Genomic DNA, 23,823 nt, shown 5'->3' with positions numbered 1-23,823 from the left:
CGTTCGTATGACACGAACCCCCGCATACCCAGGTAATGTTAGCGCACAAAGGACAAATGAGGCACGGCGCACGAGACATTAACGAGGAACACAAAGCTCAAATGAGTAAGCTCGTATCCTTCACTCTCGCCGGCTGCTGAACAATTGATACCAGCAAATTTATATCGTTAAACGAATTCAGTACGGTTAACATTATAGCTACTACTTCGAAGTTCCGACCAAGATGGCCTCCCAGTTAAATGACACGATTCGTCCCACATCCCCTTCCCTTTAATCCTTTCCGCTCCACTGAACTGTCAGATGAACTTGTGCAAGGTGTTCTTGCGGGTGCACGCCCTCTCTTCCACTTTTACCCTCACATTCTTTACTGTGTCTAGCAAGGGGGGGCTCGAAACGTGCTGTACGTTAGTTTCGCCCCCCTCCGTCTTCTGAATAGGATAGCGCGAGGTATTTCGTCGTTCGAAGATAATTGCAAGATCAAATTAACGCAACGTACAACACCAGAAAAAAAAAAGCGAGAGAGAGCGTGTGTGCACGGGGTAAGAACAGTGGAAGAAGAGCCGGAAGCTGTAATTAACAAATTACGGTTCGCTTCACGACCGTCGATCTTGCTTTGCTCCACTTTACTTTGCTTCACTCGTGAACCCGTTCCGCAGCTGGTGCGCTTGCGAGTACTCCTGGCTCTACTTTTACAGGAACCTCGTTCAATTCACTTCCCGCCCGTCAAGAGAAATCACTGAGCTTGTTTGTGTATCTGTACGTTGTGTGTGATCGTGCGAGGTTCTTTGTATGTTGTTTGTTTGCGCGGAACAAACTTTCTCGAGGCGTTTTGTGTCTGTTTTGTTAAGACTCGTTAGGGAAACAACGCATTCAAAGCCATCGCGAGAAATGACGCTTGATACAAGAACGCGGCGGTCAATGGGGAACACCTTAACTTTGCAGGTCTCGGTCGATATCTCCTCACTGGTAATTTTGTTGCACGTGGGAACGAGGCGCTTGTGGGAAAATTGGTGCGCGTTCGATATCGTCTTGATTTCAAATATGTAATACAGACGTGCTGGTGAGCTTGTGTGGAATGCTGATCAGAACTAAGGCATATTAAGTGTTCTTCTGTGGGTACTCACTTTGAAGTAATGCATTGCGGGTGGGATTTGTTTCTGGAAGTGGCAGTGAAAAGAACTTTTTTCTTGACAATTCTTAGAAACGACAGACAGGAGCAACGTTTTCTTTAGTCTGAGAAACATAGCACAAAAAAAAAGAAAGAGAGAGAGAAAGCAAGCACAAAACAGGAGGACGTGCGCGTGTTTTTCTAATTTATTGTTTTGTACGTGTTTCTAAGGCTCAAAGGAATGTAGCCTCTGTGTCTACAGCACCTCGCTTTTCATTTGGTCGTCGATATGCATGGTGATTAGGACATGGGATGCTTCACAGCCGGACCTGCAGTAGCACACCTCCATAGCTGAATAAAAAACGCACACAAGACAAAAAAAAAAAAAACTGACTGCACAATATCAATTCAGCGATTCCGTGTCTCGTGTGATCTTTTTTTTTCCGACTATATATGGACCCCCTATTTCATTAAGTGATTTGAGAATGGGGTAAGCAGTTCACGGAACTATCCCAGTGTCCCTAACGGCCGTGCTGTAAAAAAAAAAAAAAAAAAAAAAAAAGTAAATGAAAGAACCGATAATAGCAGGAGCCGCTAAAATTGCGGCGATATCATTTCGCAGAGCATTTCCCATTTTGAAAGCGACTCGCTCAACACAAACGCTCCTCGCACAACATAGCAGCCCCCATACTTACTAGCCTTTTTTTTTTTTTTCTACTCCTATTATACGAGCAACATCTCTAAAATCGTTGACACTTCCGGCACATTCCGACGCCCTCATAAACAAAGCTGCCAACATTGACATTCCTCATCGTATACCCATACATATCATTGTCAGCAAAATCTCCCTCCTTAGTCTGCTATACCCTATAACACTCCCATATTAAACGAGAAAAAGAAGAAAAAAAACGAAAAAAAAAAGAAAACGAAAGACGATAGGACGAAAGCCGAATCCGGATTTACGTTTCTGTAAGGGTTCGCGCATTCTCATGCCTGCCAAAGAGAGCAGCGTGACAGGCAGGGGAAGAATTTGGGATGCAAGGCTGCAACCGTCCCATCCTTTTGTACCGTGAAGATAGGGAGTGACATAGAGGATTTCACAGAAAGGAAGGAGGAACTTAATCCGCCTAACGCGAGTATAGTCTGATAGGCCCGCGGGTGGCGTTGATGGGATAACTTTCTGTTCTGTCCTGCAGACGTAATGCAATATCGAGGGAATTTCCATGCGCTGGCGCCATTTTTGCAGTAATAAGGGTCGCTGCGGGATAGTTAACCCGAAAATTGTAGCCTGTTAGTGTGAAAACCTACCTTTCTGTGCGTGTTGAATGTAATAAAAGTGTGATATTATTATTAGCGTAGGGGAACAAGTAAAATGAGTCTTACTTTTCGATGACTTCGCCGTGTGTATAGGTAATTTGAATAAGTTGTAAACCATTCAGCGCTGCTCTGACATGGGTTTCGGGTCGGATGAGGGGTGGAATATTCCCAATTCGATACCACGAAACATTTTCGTTGTGGCAAGGCGAGAAACTGCGCTACCACTTCCTCGAACATTATGGAGCTTAGAAATGAGGGGGGGGGGGCATTTTTCGAGGAAATATATGTCAATCAAACGAAATGATGACATGTTATAAAATTGGAGAAAAAAAAAGAAGACAAGGGAGAGAGAACATGCAGTATTCTTGCACATATTATATGGATGCATCGTTCCATAGGATACACATAGTATAGTCATGATTCACTTCCCCATTTCTTTCTTCTATCCATCGCCATCGCACTATACCAACCAATTAAGAAACGACTTATAAGGAGCGTAACCCCCGTGCCAATATGCGTTCTGCTTGCGTGTTACCCTCCCTAATCTAAATATTTCAAGTCTGAAACGCGTGCGTTTATTAAAAAATCGGCATTAAATCTTCCGTGTTCGTTTGCATTTACGAACATGAAATGCAAGATACTCTACCTTAGTCCCAAAAGTTTCGAGACTGAGCCTTTAAAAAATAGAAAAATCCAGTAATCAACTAATGCACTCCGTCACCTTCGGTGTAGTCCCCCCCACTCTAGTCAATACGTTTTTGCCGGCGTTTCTGCAAATCCTGGAAGGGGTGGATGTATTTATTAGAACAAAGGGTAAAAAAGGAGGATAGGTCAGCCAAAGGGTACGTCGACATGCTGTTCAAAAAAAAAAAAAAAAAGGAAAGAAAAGAATCCTCGTGCAGATTGTCATTGAAATGCGATAGCATTTATGAGCTCATCGCTGGCATTCTGTCACGATGGACAGTAGAAGCCTGTGAAGACTGAAGCAGCTGACGTACGTGTCCACCACTAGCTTGTCTATGCTCCTGACGAAGACACGACCTATAACAGTTTCCGTAGGGGTTGTGGTCATTTCTCGTCCACAAGTGGAAGCTTTGGCTTCATAAAGTCCGCGAACCAGTTGTTCTGGTCTCCCATGACCATCATAGGCATGTTGTGTTCCTTCAATTTTTCTATGGAGGTGTTGCTTGTAGAGTAATTGGAACTTCTTGATCTCGCCTTTAGGGGATCCCGGCGTAATGTATAATACAGCACGATGAGAATGGGGCCCGCTTGGCTTCGCAAAAACTGCTGGCAGCTCCGTGGTACAGAGAACATCCAATGAAGGTTACTGAGGGACTACTCGTGTGTTTTATGCGCTGTGTAGTTCGCGACTACACTGTTCCCAGATCGTTCCCAGATCGTTGCGGCGGGCTGAACAGCTTCGATGTTATCGTGGTGATGTCCTTTTAGTGTGTGTGTGTGTTTAAATGTGGAAACAAAAAAAAATCTCACGATGGGAGTTCAGTACGAGGGATGTGGAAGCACAGTGACGTTGTGTTTGCGGAATCGTGTGACCCGGAGAGCTGTGTGTGTTATTGCATTGTCATGCGAAGGAGTCCATTGTCCAGATGGTGTCCAAGAACATCACTTTCCTTAGTGATATGTCCGAACAACTAGACCTTCCGTTGTGCATTGACATCCGTCAACCCACTACTATACATGGCTCATGCAGAGACTTGGTGTTCTAGAAGAGCTACTACGTTCCGGACACCACTGACCTCGCCAACCATTTCAGCGGCCACAAATCAATACTCATCACGCCCAAATAAAATTGTTTACGCACTTTCATCCGGCCTTATTTCACCATACGCACAGCTGACCCAGAATGTCGCGTTACACGAGTCGTAACGGTCCTGTAATTTTTTAGTGTTCAAACTTCCGGGCCCTAGCACATCACTCGAGCATGATTATGCAAGGCAGCGATTAATGACGTCATTAGCGGCACCATACGGTCGCTGGTAGTTTGTGTAGAAGCATTGCCAGTTGCGTAGCTCACTCATCGTCCGCCTCAGCCAGCTTCTCATATATTTTCTTAAGAAGTGGATTCGAAGTTCCGCAGAATGACTGGAAATCATCCATGTCGATGTTGAACACCATGGCACCTGCGTACCCCTCTTTGATGATGAAATCCATCTGAAACAAAGAAGCAGTTGACTTTAGTTTCCTTACTTGACTATTATGCCGGAAGAATGACCGGTTTCTATTCCCTGTAGTCACACGAGCGACATCCTCACGGAATATTCTAGTGGAAGAAAAATACTGCTCACGGAGCCTAAGTTCCGCCCAGTGTTCTGTTGAGCATTCACACGGTGGGGGAATATCGGGAGGGTCGTACTGCGCATTTAGCAGACGACATTGTCAGCGTCTTTTCGTGCCGTCTGCTACGGAATATCTTGTGGCTGTGTCGCTGGACATTCCCCAAGGTTAGCAGCGTACTTGAAGACACGGCGTTGAGCGCTCGCGATCACGTGACAGCAGAAAGCTATGACGTTTTTCGCATCTTCCGCTGTAGCATTGTGGTGAATGTCGCTCGTTCAACTCCACAAGCAATCAGTGGATTCGGATAGAAGGTAACCATTCTGAGGTTGGAACATGCATATAGGCGAACTCCATACAAGCCTCAAGGTACCTATACGAACCATGACCTACTAGATTATAACGACCATGTCATAATCTGACACCCCTATGAGGAGCCCGTCCGCACGATCCGCTAGGAGCGCTACACATCGGCCTGCGAAATCTACATCGTGATTGGACGTTGGAAACTTGAATTTTGAACGCGCAGAAGCAGACGTACGACTATACCGTAGCAGACGACAGCAACGGCTCCTACGAAAGCGCGTAGAATGATGATGATAATCAACTTCAGAAAGAAACATCTCCCGTGGGACATCCACCGCTTGTACAAAAATACTAAGGTAAGCTGAAGTACAAAGTATTGTAGAAATTGAGGGACCAACAACCGGGCCGATGAGTAGCGCCACCGCTAGCCTCCAAACGCGGTGCTGGGAAGGGGTGACTATGACATGGTCGCTATGATCGAGTAGGTCGTGATAAGAGCACGGCATGATTCCCAAGAACAACTTGGTTCCTAGGCACCTCCAGACTTATGTTGTGTTCGTCTGTTTGTGGCTTTCCATCATGTTCACTATGCTTGTCCTGTGTGTGTGGTGTGGACACGTACAAGAGAATGTGAAAACAGTGACTACTGTTCACTGAATAACGAAGCCCCTTGGCAAGTGGTCGGTAAGCCGCGCCAGTGTAGCGTTATGGTTGGCGCACTTGGCTAACAATCAAGGGTCAATCAATCAAGATCAATCAATCAGTCAAGACGTGCGTGGCTCGATTGCCCCCACCGCCTGGGTCTTCGATGACTGCCATATTTCAACTACCCAGTTGATCTTCCTCCGTTTCGTTTTTTGTTTGTGTTTAGTGACAGTATAGCTTACCTTATATCCGATGCTTTCTTCATCTTCATAGCCGACCCATTGATTATCATAATAGGCATACGGACATTTGCTGTCATCGTCGAATACCCGTGTTGCTATACCATCAGCTATATTCGTACATATCTGTGTAAAATAATAAGAAAGCCACACATTAGAAGTGGCTGAGAATGCAACACGCCCTATCAGAACACAAACTGTACAATAACTAAATGACTAAATGGAAAGTAAAATAGAAGGAAGAATTACCTCATAGTACGCCATAATCTCACCACTTCCAATGTATGGACCTGGTATCGCAGACTCCTGCGTAGCCGGTGCGTCGATACCATGCTGGTTTTTATCCGCCAACACAAAGCTTCTACCGAAGAATGGAATTCCGAGTACCAGCTTGTTTTTCGGTGCTCCAAGCTCTTCAAGCATTTTTAGGCCGTCCTCCTGAAGTGTGCAGGAAATGGTTACGATGACTTACTTTCACTTTGTGTGTTGTCAGATTGTGCCAGTGATAGGAGCATGGACCCTCATCAGGGTCATACTCATTGTTTCGCTCGCAACTAGCCCGCAGAACTTTCATAATTCCCAGAATTCCGACATGACGAAGAGGGACATCGCAACAACTGAGCCGCCATGATGAATACGGTAGCTCTAACGTCTTACGAACGGTATCTTCTGCAAGCTCCATACCGTTCGTTCTCTCATGTCACAATAGATGATAGCATGTCGCACCCGATGATAGCAGACAAGATAAATGCACTTCACACATGGAGCCAGGGGAGGGACACGACTTGGATTGTATTGGATACCGAGAATGCCGAAGGGGACTGGCGCTCACGCGTTGAAGGCTCGTGGGCAACACCACCTAGACATAAAGTCTGATCGCTTGAGCGGCGTGACGTAACAATTAAGAGTCCAGAGTTCGCCAATCACGACAGTGCTTTCAGCGGCCGCAGCTATAGAGACGAGCCACCACCGGCCGCATGGGCAGCCACTGGAAGCCACAGAAAGCCCGTGTTTCAAAATCGTATTCGGTGATTAGCTGATATCTTACAGGCTGCGGCGATTGGCTGACTTTGTGTCTACGTGCGAAGGAGTGAGAGGACGCCTTAAGCAGGCTTCGTATATCCAGGTGGCGTTGGCCGGGGCCGTATCTATCATGGTGGGCTAGACGTTGCGAGGGGGAAGTGCTGCCTTACAAATCCTTTTCATCCCCCATTTTTCTGTCTCTCTCTCTCCTGGCTGTTCCTCTAGCCTCTTTCCTTATGATTTCATTGGTTACAACGACGAGTTCATTATGCGAGCTCCGCTATACCGGGCATCGTGGCCCCGCCTCTTCTTTTCTTTTTGCTACTTACTGCATTGATTCCTAAAACGTCATCGGTGTCGAGCGCCTTGCCGTAAAGAGGACTATGCACTCCGGTCCGACCATTCCAGCGGCCTCTCAGGTCAAAGCCAATAACGTTGAGCCAGTCGACGTGCCTATAATTGCGAAGTGCTTAAAGTTGTATTGACATTGCACTACCAGAGACAGAGTCTGGTGGTCACGTGACAGTGACACGTATATTTTAGTGTACATCTATTCAGCGAATGGAACTGACAAGCTTACTTGACCATTTCTTCAACGTTGTAACCGTCGTCGAGGAAAAACGGGGTGATTGGGACAGTGGCCGTCAGAACCAGGCCTCTGCCTCTGAACATCCTGGAAAGCTCCTAAATTTACAATATGTCAAGCGTTAATTGGACCAGGTGCTTGATAAAACGCACCCTTCTTCCGCTTAAGCGTTACAGTCTCACCTTCAGTAGTTCGACGTAGTTTCCCTTGTCTTCAGGAGACCCTCCTCGATCACCGTAGGCTGGGAACCGCCAGTCTATGTCTACCCCGTCGAGCTTATGTTCCCGGAGGAACTTCACGACGTTCTTGGCGAAAGAGTGTCTTCCTTGCGGTGTCCTAGCGACATTCGAGAGAGACCCTGCTCCGTGTTCCCATCCCCCAACAGATACCATTGCTTTTACGAGCAAGAACTTGTTCTTTATGTTAGCAAATTCCTTATAGCGTCCTGCAACGTGGAAAAAGTTACATTACTGATAATGAACCTGAAAGGCACTTCGTGCTTCCTGTCTATTATCTATGTCTATTTACCGGTATACCGTAAAGCAGCTTAGACTCAACATCATCACTCCAGTTCGTTCAATGGGGTAGGCCTCTGGAACTACTATAACGTAACGATTTTTGTCCTAAGCACTCTATTAGATTTTCTTAGGAAATCAAAATTGAAAATTGTGGGCAACACTGTGCCGCACGTATAGAAACACGTACTTTCCATTCCCCGCCAGGTACAGCGGCAAAGCTACATTGCATACGCATAACACTGGGCCTAACACGACGAGGTCTGCGGCGCGCTGCGTCAAGACAAAATACACAACAACGACAACAACAACAACAACAAAAATGCTGCACACACGAGCGCCAGTGTTGTCCTCTGAAATAAGGTTGCCTCAGACCAGGTGTAGTCCCCAAATTATTTTACCACAATTTTGACAACAAATAAAAAAATAAAAATAAATCACGTGCCTGCTATGATGTTGGCTGCTATGATGTATGACTGTAGTAACAACTCTTGCTTTGCGGTACCTTTAAACTTTTCTACTCTGGGGTGGTCAGACGGAATCAGCGAGACGCGGTTTTCTTTTCAGACCACGGACATTTCACACACGCGATCATACTGGACATCAGCTTAGTTGTTGTTTGTAAGTGTGTACATGACTGTACATATAATGTGCATAGCTTACGTGTATTATTCGCGTATGATGGTATGATGCTCTTTATGTCATTTTGGTCGTCGTCGACTCCTACGTATGCGAGGTTGACATGCGTGCACAGGTCCCCCGGTATGTCTTCTATGTTGTAGTTCATAGGACTGGCCCTCGTAGTTGCCCAGCCAGAATAATAGCAGACGACAGGAGTTCCTCCTTGCTGTATGAAGTCATCGTCTGTAAAGTCGCGAAGTGAGCGTATAGGGTTATGCTCACAATATGTCGTTGTCCCAACCAACTTCATTCCGTTAAAACGGCGATGATATACACACGCACGCACGCACGCACGCACGCACGCACGTTATACTACGTGCAACGATTTCGACGGTGATGTGAGGAGGAAAAGACGAGGCTGCCACCTAGGGTCGGCTTTTACTTATCCTTTTAGGAATAATCTGTCGACTTACCTGCAAATACACATGGGATCGCCTGCAGGAGCAGGAGCACCACGGTTACCTGCGTCATCGTACGACGCGTTGCCCTTAATACGGAGCTAAAACAGAACAAAAGAAAGAAAACATGACGATGGTAATTTGAGGCTTCATGCCACGAGACAACTAGCCAAGTCTGGTAGGCCATGAGCAGCTATCCAATGCTATTCAATGTCCCCTATTAAGCTATTGAGCTGTTCAATGCTGCGCATGTGTGTTGTATGTTTCCCGACGTTTTCTTTTTAATCCATGTCTTCCGTGTCTCCGCGAACGTGCTTGCCGCGAACGGTTGCGCATCCGCGGAGCGGGAGTGGGGCGGTTGGGCGATCCCCCCGCCCCTCCAAATCGTCGGGTTAAACATTAGGTTTCCCCTTCTCCATTTCCAAGCTACGTTCTTCGACACAGCAACCGCTCCCACCAAGATAAGGGTCTCGACCAGCACCTGTCCACGAATATGGTCAAGCAGCGTTTCTAGCAGCTCTATACAAATGTCGCATATAATGGATTTGTCAAACCACCGCACTCTAGCAACCTCAATCATCTGGTCACGAATAAACCTCATGCTGCAATACAGTTATGTGAAATAGGTCGCGAGAAGACGCATGTTAAGGGGGCGCTAAAATGCACAAACAACTTGCTTTCAAATGAAAGTCCGTGTGTTTCAGTCAGTAGAATGCCAGCAAAATTAGTTCACACAAGGCTACCGTTTAGAAGAAAAACGCAATGAAAACAGAGCCGTCCTTGGCGGCAACCAATGGGATCCCCAGGAGGCAAAGATTGGCGGCATCCAATGAGACAGCAGGAGAAGCGCGCGAATACCTATCGTGCCTGTGTGGATTTGGAACGGATCCGATGGTAGAGTTCTGTATATGCGCGGCATGATGCGCACTGACGCATTTTTCAATACGGATTCACTGAATTGTAACCCACAACAGTGCTGGCGAATGTTCCACTGACAACGTTTATCTTCACGGTCTTCGAACAGCGCGTGCACGCGCAGAATGGTCTAAAAACGCCGATGCACGAGCTGAAACGACGTTCACTGCTTAGCGCCGAAGCAAGAAAGAGTCCGGTGTAATTTCGATTGTAAGTCCATAACGTGATCAAGGGTTTGAACTATGATAACATGTACGAAATTAACATAGCGTGTAACATAATTGGAGGTAAACTTGTTTTTGCATTTTAGTGCCCCTTTAAACCCTGCTTGGTTGGCTTACCCTTAAGCAGCCTGCTGACGGGTCCTATACTGAGGTATTTTGTCATGCAACTTACTTGTGTAGTACGGTGCGATTGAGCTGCAGTCTTGGAACTGCTCCTTTTGTGAGGCGTGGCCTCGAGGGAGCCGGTTCGAGATGTCGCCTTGCACCACTCGACGCAATGAATGGGGGAGAATGACAAACAAGCAGACGAGTTCGTTGTTGACCTGTTGACTCCACGTTGCAGCAGGAGTGGTTCCGTCCTTTCCCAATGATGCCGTGTCGACGACGTCGACATTGCGTTCACATGTGTAACGAACGTTTGACGTCGTTGGGAACGGCATAGACTTGCTTCGGTCACTCACTTCGGTCACTCATTGCTCAGGAGGCAAAGATTGGCGGTATCCAATGAGACAGCAGGAGAGGCGCCCGCATACACATCGTGGCCGTGTGGATTTGGAACGGACCCGGTCGTAGTGTTCCATATATGCGCGCCATGGTTACGCGCCGGCTACGATCAGTAATTCGAACTCATGCATCTTCAACGTCTAGCCAAGCAGAGATGGAGAGCACTCTGTTCTGCATTATCTCCATACACACCTACGGGACATGTCTGGTGGATCATCAAGGGCCTACGCTCCCCGGTTGAACAAGTGAAGCCGTTTGTAGCACTGGCCGTTTATCAGACATAATCATGATCGCAATGCCTTATCAAAGCCTGATGATCGCGATCATGAGTGCGATCACGGAGCACTGGCAAGGCTGCCGCGATCATGATCGCGCCGACAGATGTCATCAAGCCACGAACGAAAAGTCTATTGGGGAAGACTTTCGTAAGCTTTTTATTAGGCCCTCAGATGCGTCATGCACAACACCTCACAGGGACTCGGCACATGCCGCCTACTGGGCCGTTGATTTTACACGGTCAGCTGAAGACCGATATATGGACACTGACTTCACTACACAGGAATTGGAGGCTTCTGTCCACCTGTCCACGAAGCGGTCAGCTCCAGGGCCCGATGGGGTCTCATACAAAGCTATAGCTTCCTTGGGACCGATGTCGCGCACCTTACTTTTGAATTTGGCCAACCCCTCTTGGAGACACGGTTTTGTACCCCGGTCATGGAAGACGTCGCAAGTTGTGCAAGTCCTGAAGCCTGGAATGCCACCTAGAGAGTTGACGTCGTTTCGGCCCATCAGCCTTACAAGCTGCTTGTGTAAGATCACGGAAAGGATTATCCTACACCGAATAGAGTGGTTTTTAGTGTTCCGGCGTCTGCTACCTCCCGAAATGGCAGGTTTCAGAAAGGCACGGACTTCGATGGGCTGCATCAGAAACTTGGTCACTCTCATTGAAGAAGCTAGATTTCGTGGTGAGCTTACAGGAGCTGTTTTCTTGGACATAAAGAGGGCAGACGAGCTACAACCATATGTCCTTCACGACCTATACAATTTCAACATCACTGGCCGTGCTCCTCGCCAGATTGCTGCTTTTCTTAATGGTCGGTCTGTTCTCCTGAGAACAGCAGAAGGCGACACGAGTTTACATACATTGTCAGCCGGTGGACCGCAGGGGAGCGTACTCACTCCTTTACTTTTCAATGCTGTCATGGCTGCCCTGCCTCGTCCCTTGCCCCGAGGGGTATTTATTAATCTCTACGCGGATGACATCTGCATATGGTCATCGGGAAAGCAGTGGCCTGCTTTACAGCGTCGCCTTCAGGCTACACTTGACCGCGTAGTGCACTTCCTCCTAGAGAGAGGCATGGACCTGTCTTCAGAAAAGATTGTAATGCTGCCGTTTACGCGTTGCCATCTTACGACTTTTTAACTACATATTGGTCATCATCAGGTCGTGTACCACATCACGGCTTTCTCGGCGTTACTCTCGACCGGAGTTTGTCATGGGTAGCGGAGGTGCGCTATCTGAAAGCAAGAGCAGGGGGTCGTCTTAATGTTCCTCGTTACATATGCGGTACCCGGTGGGGCACGTCTCCTTGGGCAATGCTCAGCGTTCACCGATCTCTTATAAGTCAGATGGTTCCTCATCACAATCCCTTGCTTCGCGATCTCCCTGTTACCACAGAGACAGTGTTAGAGTCAACCCTAGCAAAGGACGCCAAACTCTGTTTTGACCTTCCTCGAGCGACGTCAAACGCATTAGCCATGGCAGAAGCACGGGAACCACCTGTATCAGCTCTCAGGATGCAAGCAACGTTCCGCCACTACGTGCGGTTATGCCATTATGAGCCATCGAGCCATTATGAGTCGTCACCATCTTTTACCCAAGCTACACAGACACAACGTGGTTTTATTCCGAAGCTCCAGCCAGTAGTCTTACTATTCCAGCCACATGCATTACTGAGTGTCCCAACATGGGTCCTACAGCCTCCTGACGTAAGAATTAATGTGCCCGCGACCCCCCGGGAAAGACGGATATACCAAAGCATGTTCTTCGTCAGTTCAGTCTTGAGCTACTAAACAGCTCGGCAGGCAGAATGCAGATTTTCACGGATGCCTCTACGACAACATCCGGCTCCTCGTGTGCGTTTGTTATCCCGGACGCGAATGTCGAAAGAGCGTTGCGGCTGTCTCAAGTCGTCTCTGCGTCGGCCGCTCCTTCTGTGCGGCGTGGCCTCGGGAGAGCCGGTTCGAGATATCGCCTTGCACCACTCGGCACAAAGAATGGGGGGGGGAGTGACGAACAAGCACACGAGTACGTTGTTGACCTGTTGACTCCACGTAGCAGCAGGACTGGACTAATGGCTCCATCCTTTCCCATTGATGCTGTGTTGACGTCGTCGACATTGCGTTCACACGTGTAACGCACGTTTGACGTCGTTGGGAAGGGCATAGACTTGCTTCGGTCGCAACAAAAAAGACGGAAGAAACCCTCTGCATCAGGACTGTAGCATGGGCGCACTACGACGGGGTAATCGTAATCGCAATCTTTATTTAGTCAATATTGCAAAAATGTACACAAAGCGGGACTGTGAGGGGGAGCCTTCAAGGGCAAGCCCGGGTAAAGGGGCGGTGCCCCCCCCCCCCACCTGGAGCTTCAAGGCCGCCTGTTAAAATTGCGCACTCTTTGCTCATAGGGCGATATGAATTATCTTAAAGGTCATAATATTATTAACATCTGAATACACGGATATTACGAATCTGGTCAACGCAATGACCTCAGAGCCGCCTTGGAAAGACTGGACTGCCGCCCTCTAGACTTAGTGAAGCTCCTTGGAGAATGGCTGAGAGATCTTACACAGCGTGCGACAGCTGCTTTCATGACATTTCTTGTGGACATTGCAGTGCCTCTGACTTTTTAGTCTTATTGTATCTTTTTTTAAATCTTCAAGTGTTTTGGAGTAGCCGGCTCCTGTCTTTTGTAGGAGCCAACATCTCCACATTTTTCTTTTTTATTCCAACCAACCAACCAACCAGCCAACGAATCTGAACATGAATATTTCAACACACGTGCGCGTTTACGTTTTTTTTTTTTTTTTTTTACATGGAATGGCTTTCAACGACGAATATATCTCGTTCTTCTATCTCGCTTTTGCGCGAAATCCCCTAATTAAAGAGTTAATTAATGAAATTTAGGGAATTAGTGATGTTGTAGTTACATACTTTCTTCCGGAGAATGTTTGCCTGGCTATATAACTCAACTGCAAAAGCGCATATATTTTGCTCTGCTGATTTTATTTTTATTCTCTAACAAATAAAAAAAAACACCCTCTATATCGCAAAATTTTGCTATGCAACTGTACGGAAAATGAAACCAAGCACTTTTCGAGCGCAAAAGCCGCGATGGCCATTCGCGTCGGAGGTGGGCCACGCGTTACGTATCCATAACGTAGCCATAGCCGTAGCCGTAACTGTTTGGAATAGGCGCTGATCTGACGGCCAGATAGACCGCTTTCCGACCACGATAATCCGAAGATCATGTGCTTTCTGCGCTCGAGAAGGGCATAGCTCTGGTTTCGGATCATACGCGCATAAAAATTTGTCGATTTATATCTCAAAATACGCACTCATTTCATGATATTTAAAAGGACGGTTTAAACATTGACTTCCCTAACTTAATTTAAATAATTCAGCTATATCTCGCATTTCTCCCCCCAAAACACCTAGTTCATAAGCTAATTAACTCATTTTACATAATTAGTTGTCCAGTAGTTACATACGCTTTCCAACAGGATGTCCGGCCTGCCCCGTAACTCACCTGTGAAAACTGCATCTAGATATCACTCATGTTTTTATTCTAACAAAATCTGTAAAGGATACGAAGGGGCACCGTGTATATAATTAGTGCACATAGTTGTAGTCGCTGTGTGACAGCATAATTGGCAACACCTTTCCTTGTTCAGCTACCGTTGCCTGACGCCACTGGGGCCATGTGCAGCGTGATCACGTGACCGTTTTTTTTTTTTCATGTTTATATTTTACACAACCTAGCGTGAACGAAGCACTCCGTGCCTCATTTAATGCTCACCAAGTGCGTCAAGCACAGCCAATCACGCCGAGGGGCCCCGCAAAAACAAAGCCGTCAAAATGCACACGCTTTTATGTTTCGCTCCTTACTGCTGACGTATTAATCCATACAAACTATCGCCACGGAAGCGTAAAGCCATAAAGGATCCAGCGAAAGCACGCCGTACAACAGAAGCCCTCCCCTTGTAACTTGAATTATAGCCCCAATCAACGACTAAAACCGTGCCGGCGTACTGGTTGTCTCTTCCTTCGTTTCTTTTTTTTTTTCTGCGTTCTTTCTCTTTTCGCAGTTTCAGGAAGTCACGTGGGCGCTTGGGAGGGATTCGTGTACGTGCGTCATGTGGGATACATAAGGGGTCGTCTGTTTATTAAGAGCACCGGGGTTGCCAGCCGCGAAGACCCTCAGAGCCTCGAATTTCAACACGAACGTGATGCAGCTCCGCTACACCAGGTCTGTGCGGTTGATGCGTTTCGCTAATGCCTCGAAACAGTTTCATTTCGTCAGATTAATTGCCTGATAACATCGATATACCGAGAGGGAAACAGAGGCGCTACAGTGTGGGTGAGAGACGCTCGATCAAATTTGGCGGGCTTCCCTCTTTCTCCGAGCGCTGGGGACGCTTCGCTGCAGACCCTCAGCGTCTTTGAGGAACAGAACCGGGAGAGTGTCCTGTACGTGACCACGAAGTGGTGCATTAGCCTTTGCTGGACGCGCATGCGATTCCTGTCCAGCTTTCGTTACAGTCCTTGCAGCTATCCTTACACCGCTAAAAGAAGGGAGAGCCAATTTTGTGTGATGCGTCCTACCATGCGAATGGTAATGGGGATGTCTTTGGGAAGTGGATAGGACGACTCAGAGAATCAATTTATGGTATGTTGTGCAAGGTGTGTTGCTATGTCGAAAGAGGCACTTTCTCTGTTTCACAAGGACTGTTGTGTTTTTTAATTGAAAATTAGTAAAAGAGTGGCAGTATACATATCATGTCCGCCTGAATCTTTAACAAGACTGATGAGGTTAGATTAAGAACGCATAGGCTCCCATCACCTAGCAGTCGTATCATGCACAATATCCTGTGGGGATGCAATTAGTATGCATATAGCATCGTGCATTCTTCGCTTTTTCATCAGTTGGTGGCATCCCACTGGCCGGTCCTGTATGTCCTTCCCCAGGTCAGAAGCGGGTCTTCCGGTTGTCTGGGTACGAATCTTGAAGGGTACAGGGGTTCCCGGGGCTACGTCTAGTGTTACAGCCTTGGCTGAAGCTAGGAAACTTTCTCGACTCTTCACACGCAGGAGTCCCTATGTCACTACACACTTCTGGCACGACAACTAGATATCGTCGCACCCAATAGTCCGCTCCATATACAGGAGAAAATCCTCGAGCATACATCTTGCCGTCATGCCGTATCGATAGGCGAAATTCCGAAGCATAAGCCACCTCCAGTTGGACCTACTGGTTGGACATTACGGCAGGCACCCTGTTGTCTCGATGGAAGTCGCAGTATGTCCTGCGAGAACATGCTACCTTCTTCTGTGATCCGGCAACACAAAGTTGCCCTCGTTTATTTCGAGAGTTACGAGGTGGTGGTGGTACGGGAACAGGAGTGAGGTCTGCCTGCTCAGACAAGGCGGCAAGTATCCTTCGTATGAAGGTCATGAGGAAGAAAGCAATTATACACGGACGTATCTGGTTAGCGCGCACGATCTACTTCTTCTGCTGTGATCATTTTCAGCCAGCTGCTCGCCTGTAAAAAAAATGCTGCAAAGCACCGCTACCGTCGAAGAGCGTGGGTGATAGACCCACGGTCTTCGACGGTAGCAGTGCTTTACGACATTTTTTGTAGTCGGTGTAGCACGTATAGCATCCATGACCGCTAGCTTCTCATGGGCAATATTTACCGACTCCGGGGCAAGCCTTCTAGCACTTCGTACTGCCTGCATACTGGCCGCTGTCTTGCTGTCGTCGGTCAATACGTCATATCTGAACATGGCATCGCCCGCGGAGCCTACCAACGAGACAGTGTGCGCCACGCGTATTTCACGGGGTCCGGCGCCAACGCACGGCGAAGTGTGCGATGATTTATACAAACGGATGTGGCTGTGAGGCAGAAGGACCGGGTCTATACCCTACACCCTTAGAAAAAAGTGTGGAGCAGTTACACCTTTTAGGAGGTAACAGTTGTCGCATATGTTGTGCCTAAAAGGTTGCAAAGCTCTATACCTGCTACCTCACTCTCAAAACAGAACTTCACCGCATAGCACGTTGTCCGCCAACCACTGCCACGAATGATAGGGTTATTGCTTCTGATTCGGCGAGCGGAGAGGGCGTACGCCTTTTTGTAGCAATTTGGATAGATGATAATTTCTTTTACCACACTTTAACACACTTTATCAGACGTTAGGTCGATCTAGGTGCATGGTAACTATAGCAGAAGCCCTTTTTTCTTAGAGCGTACCTTTCCGTACCCGTACGTCGCATGCATATGAATGTTTACCGCCCCGCCTTCGGCTGGACATACCCCTAGGGTGCACCCCTCAAGGCAAACAACCTTTTTACTACAAGCATCGCCCCTGGCGATGAAACTCCCCATTCATCATCTCAAAATAAAGTTGTTACACGAGTGGGCGGGTTAATTCGTTCAATTGCCGCACATGCGGCGAAGCAGTAGACTCACCGTGCTTCGCTGCTGTCCATACAGTTCACTTAGACGTGGCGTTCGTGGTGCCCCAGACCGACTAGACCCTCGTCCACTGGACCTTGAAGACCAAGGCCGTGCTGAAGACTGGGAGGTGGTGGGTTCGAATCCTACAACCGGCTGTGCTGTCTGAGGTTTTCCCCGGGTTTTCCGAAGACAATTCAGACGGATGTCGGCCCAGTTCACCCTGAAGTCGGCCCAGGACGCATACTTACCCCCCCTGTCCCCCACTCCTTCCTGCCGTCCTCTCTCCATCTGTCCACACTTGTACGCCGCTCATAGCCATAGTTACTTCGCTTTCACATATTAAAAGAGCACTAAAGTGCGAAACTTTCTCCTCGCGGAATGAAAGATGGCGTTGCCTTGACACCAACACAAAAGGAACGGGACTCACGCGTTGCGTCGTTCGTGATTAACTAGTTAAAGAACCTTCTCAAGAAGGCCGAGAGTGCGGAGCGCGCTCTGATTGGTCTCCCGCAAACGCTTTCTCCAATCATCGCCGGAGATCATTTGAGGAGACCAATCAGAGGCCTCTTCGCATAGTTGCAATCCTTGAGAAGAAGAGGCAGAGAGAAAGCGTAAAATGCGGATTCTTTCACTCATAAATCACGAACGACGGAACGGATGAGTCCCGTTCCTTTTGTGTTAGCATCAAAGTAACGGTAAGAATTTTTGCACATTCGAGATCTTTGAATAGCTACATGCACACACGCATGTGGCATGCATATTTATCTACTTACGAGTACTTCCTTCCTTTAGGGAAACAGAAATTATGCGAAAAACAAGGCTATTCACAGGCTCTCACAGGTGCAATGTAGCCCCAGATTTCGCCGAACTTGCTTCAGCGAAGCACTTTGCTCGAGATGCAAAAATACATACCACAATAGCGTATTTGCGCGTTTGACTTTGCGCGGATTGACAGCCGACCCCTTGACCTCAGACTCATTTTGGGACCATGGGACACACGAAAGCAGATGTCCGTCTTGCGACCCTTCATCAAATTCCTGCAAACTACCGGCCTGATCGACTCTCTCTAAAACCCTGTCAGCGTCGTCAGCATCATCCTCATCACCATCCTCTCATTTTCCCCCAATAGCAATGGGGTAGCATTCTGCTCAATGAGCGGAAGTCATCCCCATATCATCGTCATCATGTATTTCTCTCTCTTGCGCGTTTGGACGCGTCCTCCAGCTTCAAGCCACTGGGACACCTTCACTTGCCCTTCCTCAGCTGCTTGAGCCCTCGGTCAATCCTGCGCATCAGCTACGAGCTCTTCAAGCCCTCATCACTTCTTAGCGGCAACAGGGCTCCTGCGTGAACTCTGAACATTCATCGTCATTCACCATCTTCTCCCACTCAAGCAATGCGGGGTAGGGTGCTGCCTCAGCAGCGGCGAAACATCCCACTACATCATCATTACTTATTTGGTGTTCTTGCGCGTTTGTTTCGCGTGTAATGGGGTAGCGTACTGCTCTCCAGTGGTGAATCGCCCCATGTCATAGTCACGATTTATTCGTTGTTGTTGTTGTTGTAGAATCATTAATCAGTATTTTAACTGATACACTGGGAAACTGTTAATGTTAGCGGGCCCTAAGTTTGACATATTCAAAAATTCGCGAACTTTGGCGGCACGCGAGAATTTCGAGCACGAATTGACACTTCGGAGACTATTGAGCACTCAGGAACCCTATTTTCACGTTTATTTTCTTCAAACTTTTATTATTATTGTACACCCATGAAGCATTTGAACTACTTTGCAGAACAAGCACCTGCTGTGCCACTTTTTATTAAGCGCTGTGACTCGAGACTAACATCTCCATTTTTTTTCTTTTAAAATCAATCAATCAATCAATCATTAAGCGCTGTGCGGGAAACATCGATCTGATCACGAATTACGAAGCCAGTCAAGTATATCCAATGAAGACACGAATTTAAGCACCCAGAATTCGCGAAATTTAGTGGAACTCAGTCGTGAATATGTGCCCTGTGCCCAGTTCGCGAACTATTTGGGCCGCGAAGTATTTTTTTAGTATTTCATTGGTTAAACAAGTTAAACGTTCGCGTAAAAATACTGCTCTTTACACGCTATCCTTCACTCGCACTATTTTTCAAAGGCGATGCTCAACTCGCTCCGTACTCCACGTCAGCTTGATGTTCGCGGGGTTACGCAACGTGTACTGCCTTCGCGACCTGGGCTATTTAAATCGCGAGCCAGAGGAGCGTGACTGATCGGAGCTACAAACCCGAGAGGTGCGCCCTCCTGTGATGGATCCCCGCAGACGCGGCACAGCCTAGATTCCACTTTCTTGCTTCTGTCAGCTCTTTTCCTCCATTAAGCCTTGTTTACACACGTGCTTTGCGTTTGTTTTGCTCCCCGCCCACATACAGTAGGCCTATGTGTTATATGGGAAGAAAGCGTCCTCAGCTTGTTGGCTCCGCTTGACTGCGCTAAGATGAGAATATATAAAAAAAAGGTCGCTGGGATATCAGGAAGGGTCGTCTTACGGAAGCCATGTTGGGGAGGGATGATTGAGGATGAGATTTAGAGGGAAAGGGAGAGGCTTGCCGGAAGCATAGCCGATGTGCTTTGAAAACTTTCTTTTTAGCGGTGTCCATAAATAACGGACTGTTGTTTTATATTTCCTTTCGCTGAATTTAGTACATCTTGAGAAGCGATTTGATGACTACGTGAAAACGTTCGACATTACGGTTACAATGCATGCCAGACCTTGCCGACTTGGAATTTTTAATTTATTTTTTTATTCCGTGTTAGCACCGCGAAGCAACTGTGGCTATGAGCAGTGTACAAATGTGGACAGATGGAGAGAGGGCATCTGGAGGGAGTGGGAGACAGGGGGGGATTAGTATGCGTCCTGGGCCGACTTCAGGGGGAACTGTGCCGACATTCGTCGGGAAAGTCTTCGGAAAACGCAGGGGGAAACCTCAGGCAGCACAGCCAGTGGTAGGACGACTTGGAAATATATGCTACTCAGTATCCATTTGAAATTAATACTATTCACGAGCGTTATATACGTGTAGCACAATAAAGCAGACCACCCACTACTTAGAAAACCATTTAGTGGTGTCCTATCTTGTACGAGTGCTAGGCTCGCCAAAATGTGAGACAGACGCCATCTTATCGTTTCTTTATTGAAGCAGGTGAAAACAATGGAAGACACATTTAGCTGAGCGTTTAAGTTATTCCTACCCTGCCTCCCATTGTTTTAATCCATTAACTACTCTCGCGGAGTGTTTATGTAGCTCCCTCACACTGGCACGATTCCTTCGTGCCCAACATAAGCGTCAAGGTCACCTTTCTTAATAGGCAGTTTTTAAGTCGGTTGGAAGGTGCTCACGCTAGCTCTTCCGAAACCACGATAGGCCAACCGCTGCTGTTACTTTCAGGAGGCTAGAAACACTGCGCTCAGCTTAAATTGGCAACGAATACCTACAACTAGACAACAGCAGCAACTACAACGACAACTACAACAAAATGCGTGCAGTGAAGATTAGCGAAGAAATTTGTCACATAGCTTATGGCTCACTACCCCGCAAGACAGAGCTGTTAGTACGACATATGAAGCGATGAGGTGACGTGTCAGTAATTTTACTACTGCAAACACTCGTTTAAACGAAATCGAGGGAACCAGAAAAAATTCGATATGAGCGGCTGTTCGATAAAAGGAAAGGTCCCGCATAAACAGCGATAGTACCGCCAGAAGCGCGCGAAAACACCGCGGAGTCTTTAACAGAGCATTCCAGCAGGCAAATACTCATTGTTTAACACCTTTGAAACATTTTAATTTGTGTGCACGAAGAGAGAGGGAGGAATACGGAACTTGGGTTCGCCGTATAAGCCGTGTACAAAAACCGGCAGGTAGGGCACTTCGATTCCATCGGGTTCGAAATAAAGCGATTTGAGTATAACGAAGGTTTAGCGCATATCCTTGTCCCTCATCATATCGTTTTCGTAGGCAGCTTATATCTGCTAAGACCTGATCTGCTTCTTTTGTGAGATCAGTTGCAGATACCGGTGGTCCGGGATGTAGTTCCCGAAATGAAAGACATTAGACTATTTGATTTCGTGAAACATACATCCCGGACCCTCCGTTTTCTCGCGACGTAAACATCCAATTATTATTATTACATCCCGGACCATCGGCATCTGCAATTGACCTCACAAACAACGGATGTTCCCTTTCCCCATTATGTGCACAATGTTTCCTACCGAAGCTCGCTATGACATGAAGATGAGTGTGACCCTCAAGGTCATTCTCTCTCTCTCTCTTTTCCAACATGTCTTCTGCGCATACTGAGAAAGGCTAACTGTCGGGAAACCAGGGAGCTTGACTCTCTCGAATAGCACGACGTGCCAAGGGATGCGGAAAACGCCTACACAGTTCTCATCCATGCGCCACTTCAACTCACGCATACTTCATGTGTGACACTTAAGTAATCGCTGTGAATAAAACATTTTCAGAAAAAAAACAAAAAAACTCGCAAACTGAATGGCGAAATCGACATCAGTCTCAGTTGTTGACTCAAAAGGATAGAAATAGGCGAGATACGAATAACAAGTGGGGTAACAAGCGGGATAAATGGTTAGGGAAAGCTTAGGAAGATGAGTACACAATCTTCTGTGGCTCATCTCATAGAGTCAACAATACAAAAAAAAATCGACATAAAATTCAAGGCGCAATCCCTCCTACGCTGACTCCTAAAATACCTTCAGCGACACTGAACCTTTCGCATACATGGGTGCACGAAGTCATCCCCAATTCATTTGTTCAGAAAAGCCGCACAACTTTTTTTGCTCTTGAATTTGCCAATCTGTTTCTTGCGCTTTCGTAGCTCGTCGTAGCACACCATTAGTCTCAAGACTTGTCCCGTGCGCTATCTTTAGAGGACTTACCTGCGGTTCTATTCACTCTTTGTGGCCTTTTGAAACGAAAGAGAGCAAAAATGCGCTTCTCCGAGCGTTCCTGTTACAGAGCCTTTAAGTTCGTGTAAAGTTCAAGGTAAAAAAAAAAAAAAAGAACAGCAGAAAAAAAGGGAACCGCTGTGCGCAGTTGGCGCTTTTGAATTAGTTCTATCGTAGGAGGAAAACTACAACGCTCTTGCTGCACAGGACTGCAGATAAATGACGTTGGGTATGAGAAGCAGGAAAAGGCTTCGTCTCAGCGCCTGTGAAGAAGCTTTTACATTAAGTAATGATATTTTTTTCGGGCGCGATGAAACGTTGTAATTTATGTTTTCGTGCTGCTTCGCTTTAGGAAAACCGAGAACTAGTAGAGTTGCGGTATATACAGGGTCTTCAAAATTAAGCTTTCACTAGCACTTTATAAATAGGTGAACGAAAGAAAACTGGTGCTATTTTTCTGTTCCTTGAGTAAGAAACAGGTGCTACATAATTAGCAGCACCTGTCCCTTACACAACTAGCGTAAAGTTATCATCCGGTTTCCTGTCATCGCTGTGTTTGCGTAGCGCTCGTGGAAGCTTAATTTTGAACACCCTGTAGAGAAGACGTACGGTTTTTATGAACGTCACTAGATGTCACCACATGCATTTGTTTTGTTGTTGTGGGTGCGAATCTATATCCCATGTATTCATTCAATCTATTTCTTCCCCGTACTGGCTTAAGAGGCCTCTCTCCCCTGCCGTTTCTCGTGCCATGAGAGCATATATTTCTGGTATCAATTCCCGTAATTCCGCGGTATATACCGGCTGAATATTTCTAATGTGTTAATGCAATGTGCTAATATTGTGCTAATTACGTGAATAATAATAAAACAATGGTGAAAAATAATGGCCATCGCTTTCTTTTCCCTTTCTTTCTTTCTTTTTTTCTTTCAATGATCACTCCGACGCAAGTCCCTTTGTGACACCTTCCTTTCGCCACAAACTGGGCTTCGCGTCGTCGCCACGCTGTGAGACTTGTTTCTGTTTCGGTGACCTGGCGCACATCATCGTGGGCTGTGCAGAGTCTCAAGCAGTCAGAGACACTTTGACCGCCTGTGGCTCTCTAGACGAGATTGTGTACCCGCAGGGTGCACCCACGTCCGTAGAAAAGCGCGAGACGCGCTCCTGTAGCTTTCGGCTCCTCCTCTGTATGTCAGTCGTGAACGCTTTCCTTCTCTCCTACCCCTTCTTACTATTTTCTTTCTCTCTTCGTTCGGAACTCCTTATTTCTTTCAATTTCCGGTACCCTCTCTACCCATTCTCTTTTGCTACCCCTCCTCCCCTTACCCCTTCACAAAGAAGTGAAATTTGCCTCTTTGTCTGAGCAG

General features: G+C 47.1%; 2 protein-coding genes across 6 annotated transcripts in view; one reads left to right on the top strand and one right to left on the bottom strand.

Moving 5' to 3' along the window:
* The window catches only part of LOC135366738 (leucine-rich repeat-containing protein 15-like), a 584,634-nt gene that overhangs the window by 296,515 nt on the left and 264,296 nt on the right, over positions 1–23,823 (top strand). The window lies entirely within an intron of this gene.
* Positions 3,206–10,523, bottom strand: LOC135366742 (endochitinase-like). Its single transcript, XM_064599606.1, has 9 exons — positions 10,428–10,523; positions 9,132–9,217; positions 8,701–8,901; positions 7,705–7,967; positions 7,517–7,620; positions 7,266–7,389; positions 6,163–6,351; positions 5,917–6,039; positions 3,206–4,600 (listed from the first exon to the last, which is right to left on the bottom strand). Exons 2-9 carry the CDS (start codon positions 9,187–9,189, stop codon positions 4,460–4,462), a joined length of 1,203 nt encoding a protein of 400 aa, XP_064455676.1. The 5' UTR covers positions 9,190–9,217; positions 10,428–10,523; the 3' UTR covers positions 3,206–4,459.

This window comes from Ornithodoros turicata, chromosome 8 (genome assembly GCF_037126465.1).
Source record: "Ornithodoros turicata isolate Travis chromosome 8, ASM3712646v1, whole genome shotgun sequence".
Lineage (NCBI taxonomy): Eukaryota > Metazoa > Arthropoda > Arachnida > Ixodida > Argasidae > Ornithodoros > Ornithodoros turicata.
The sequence above is the reverse complement of the archived record's forward strand: the minus strand, read 5'-3'. Positions and strand labels throughout refer to the sequence as shown.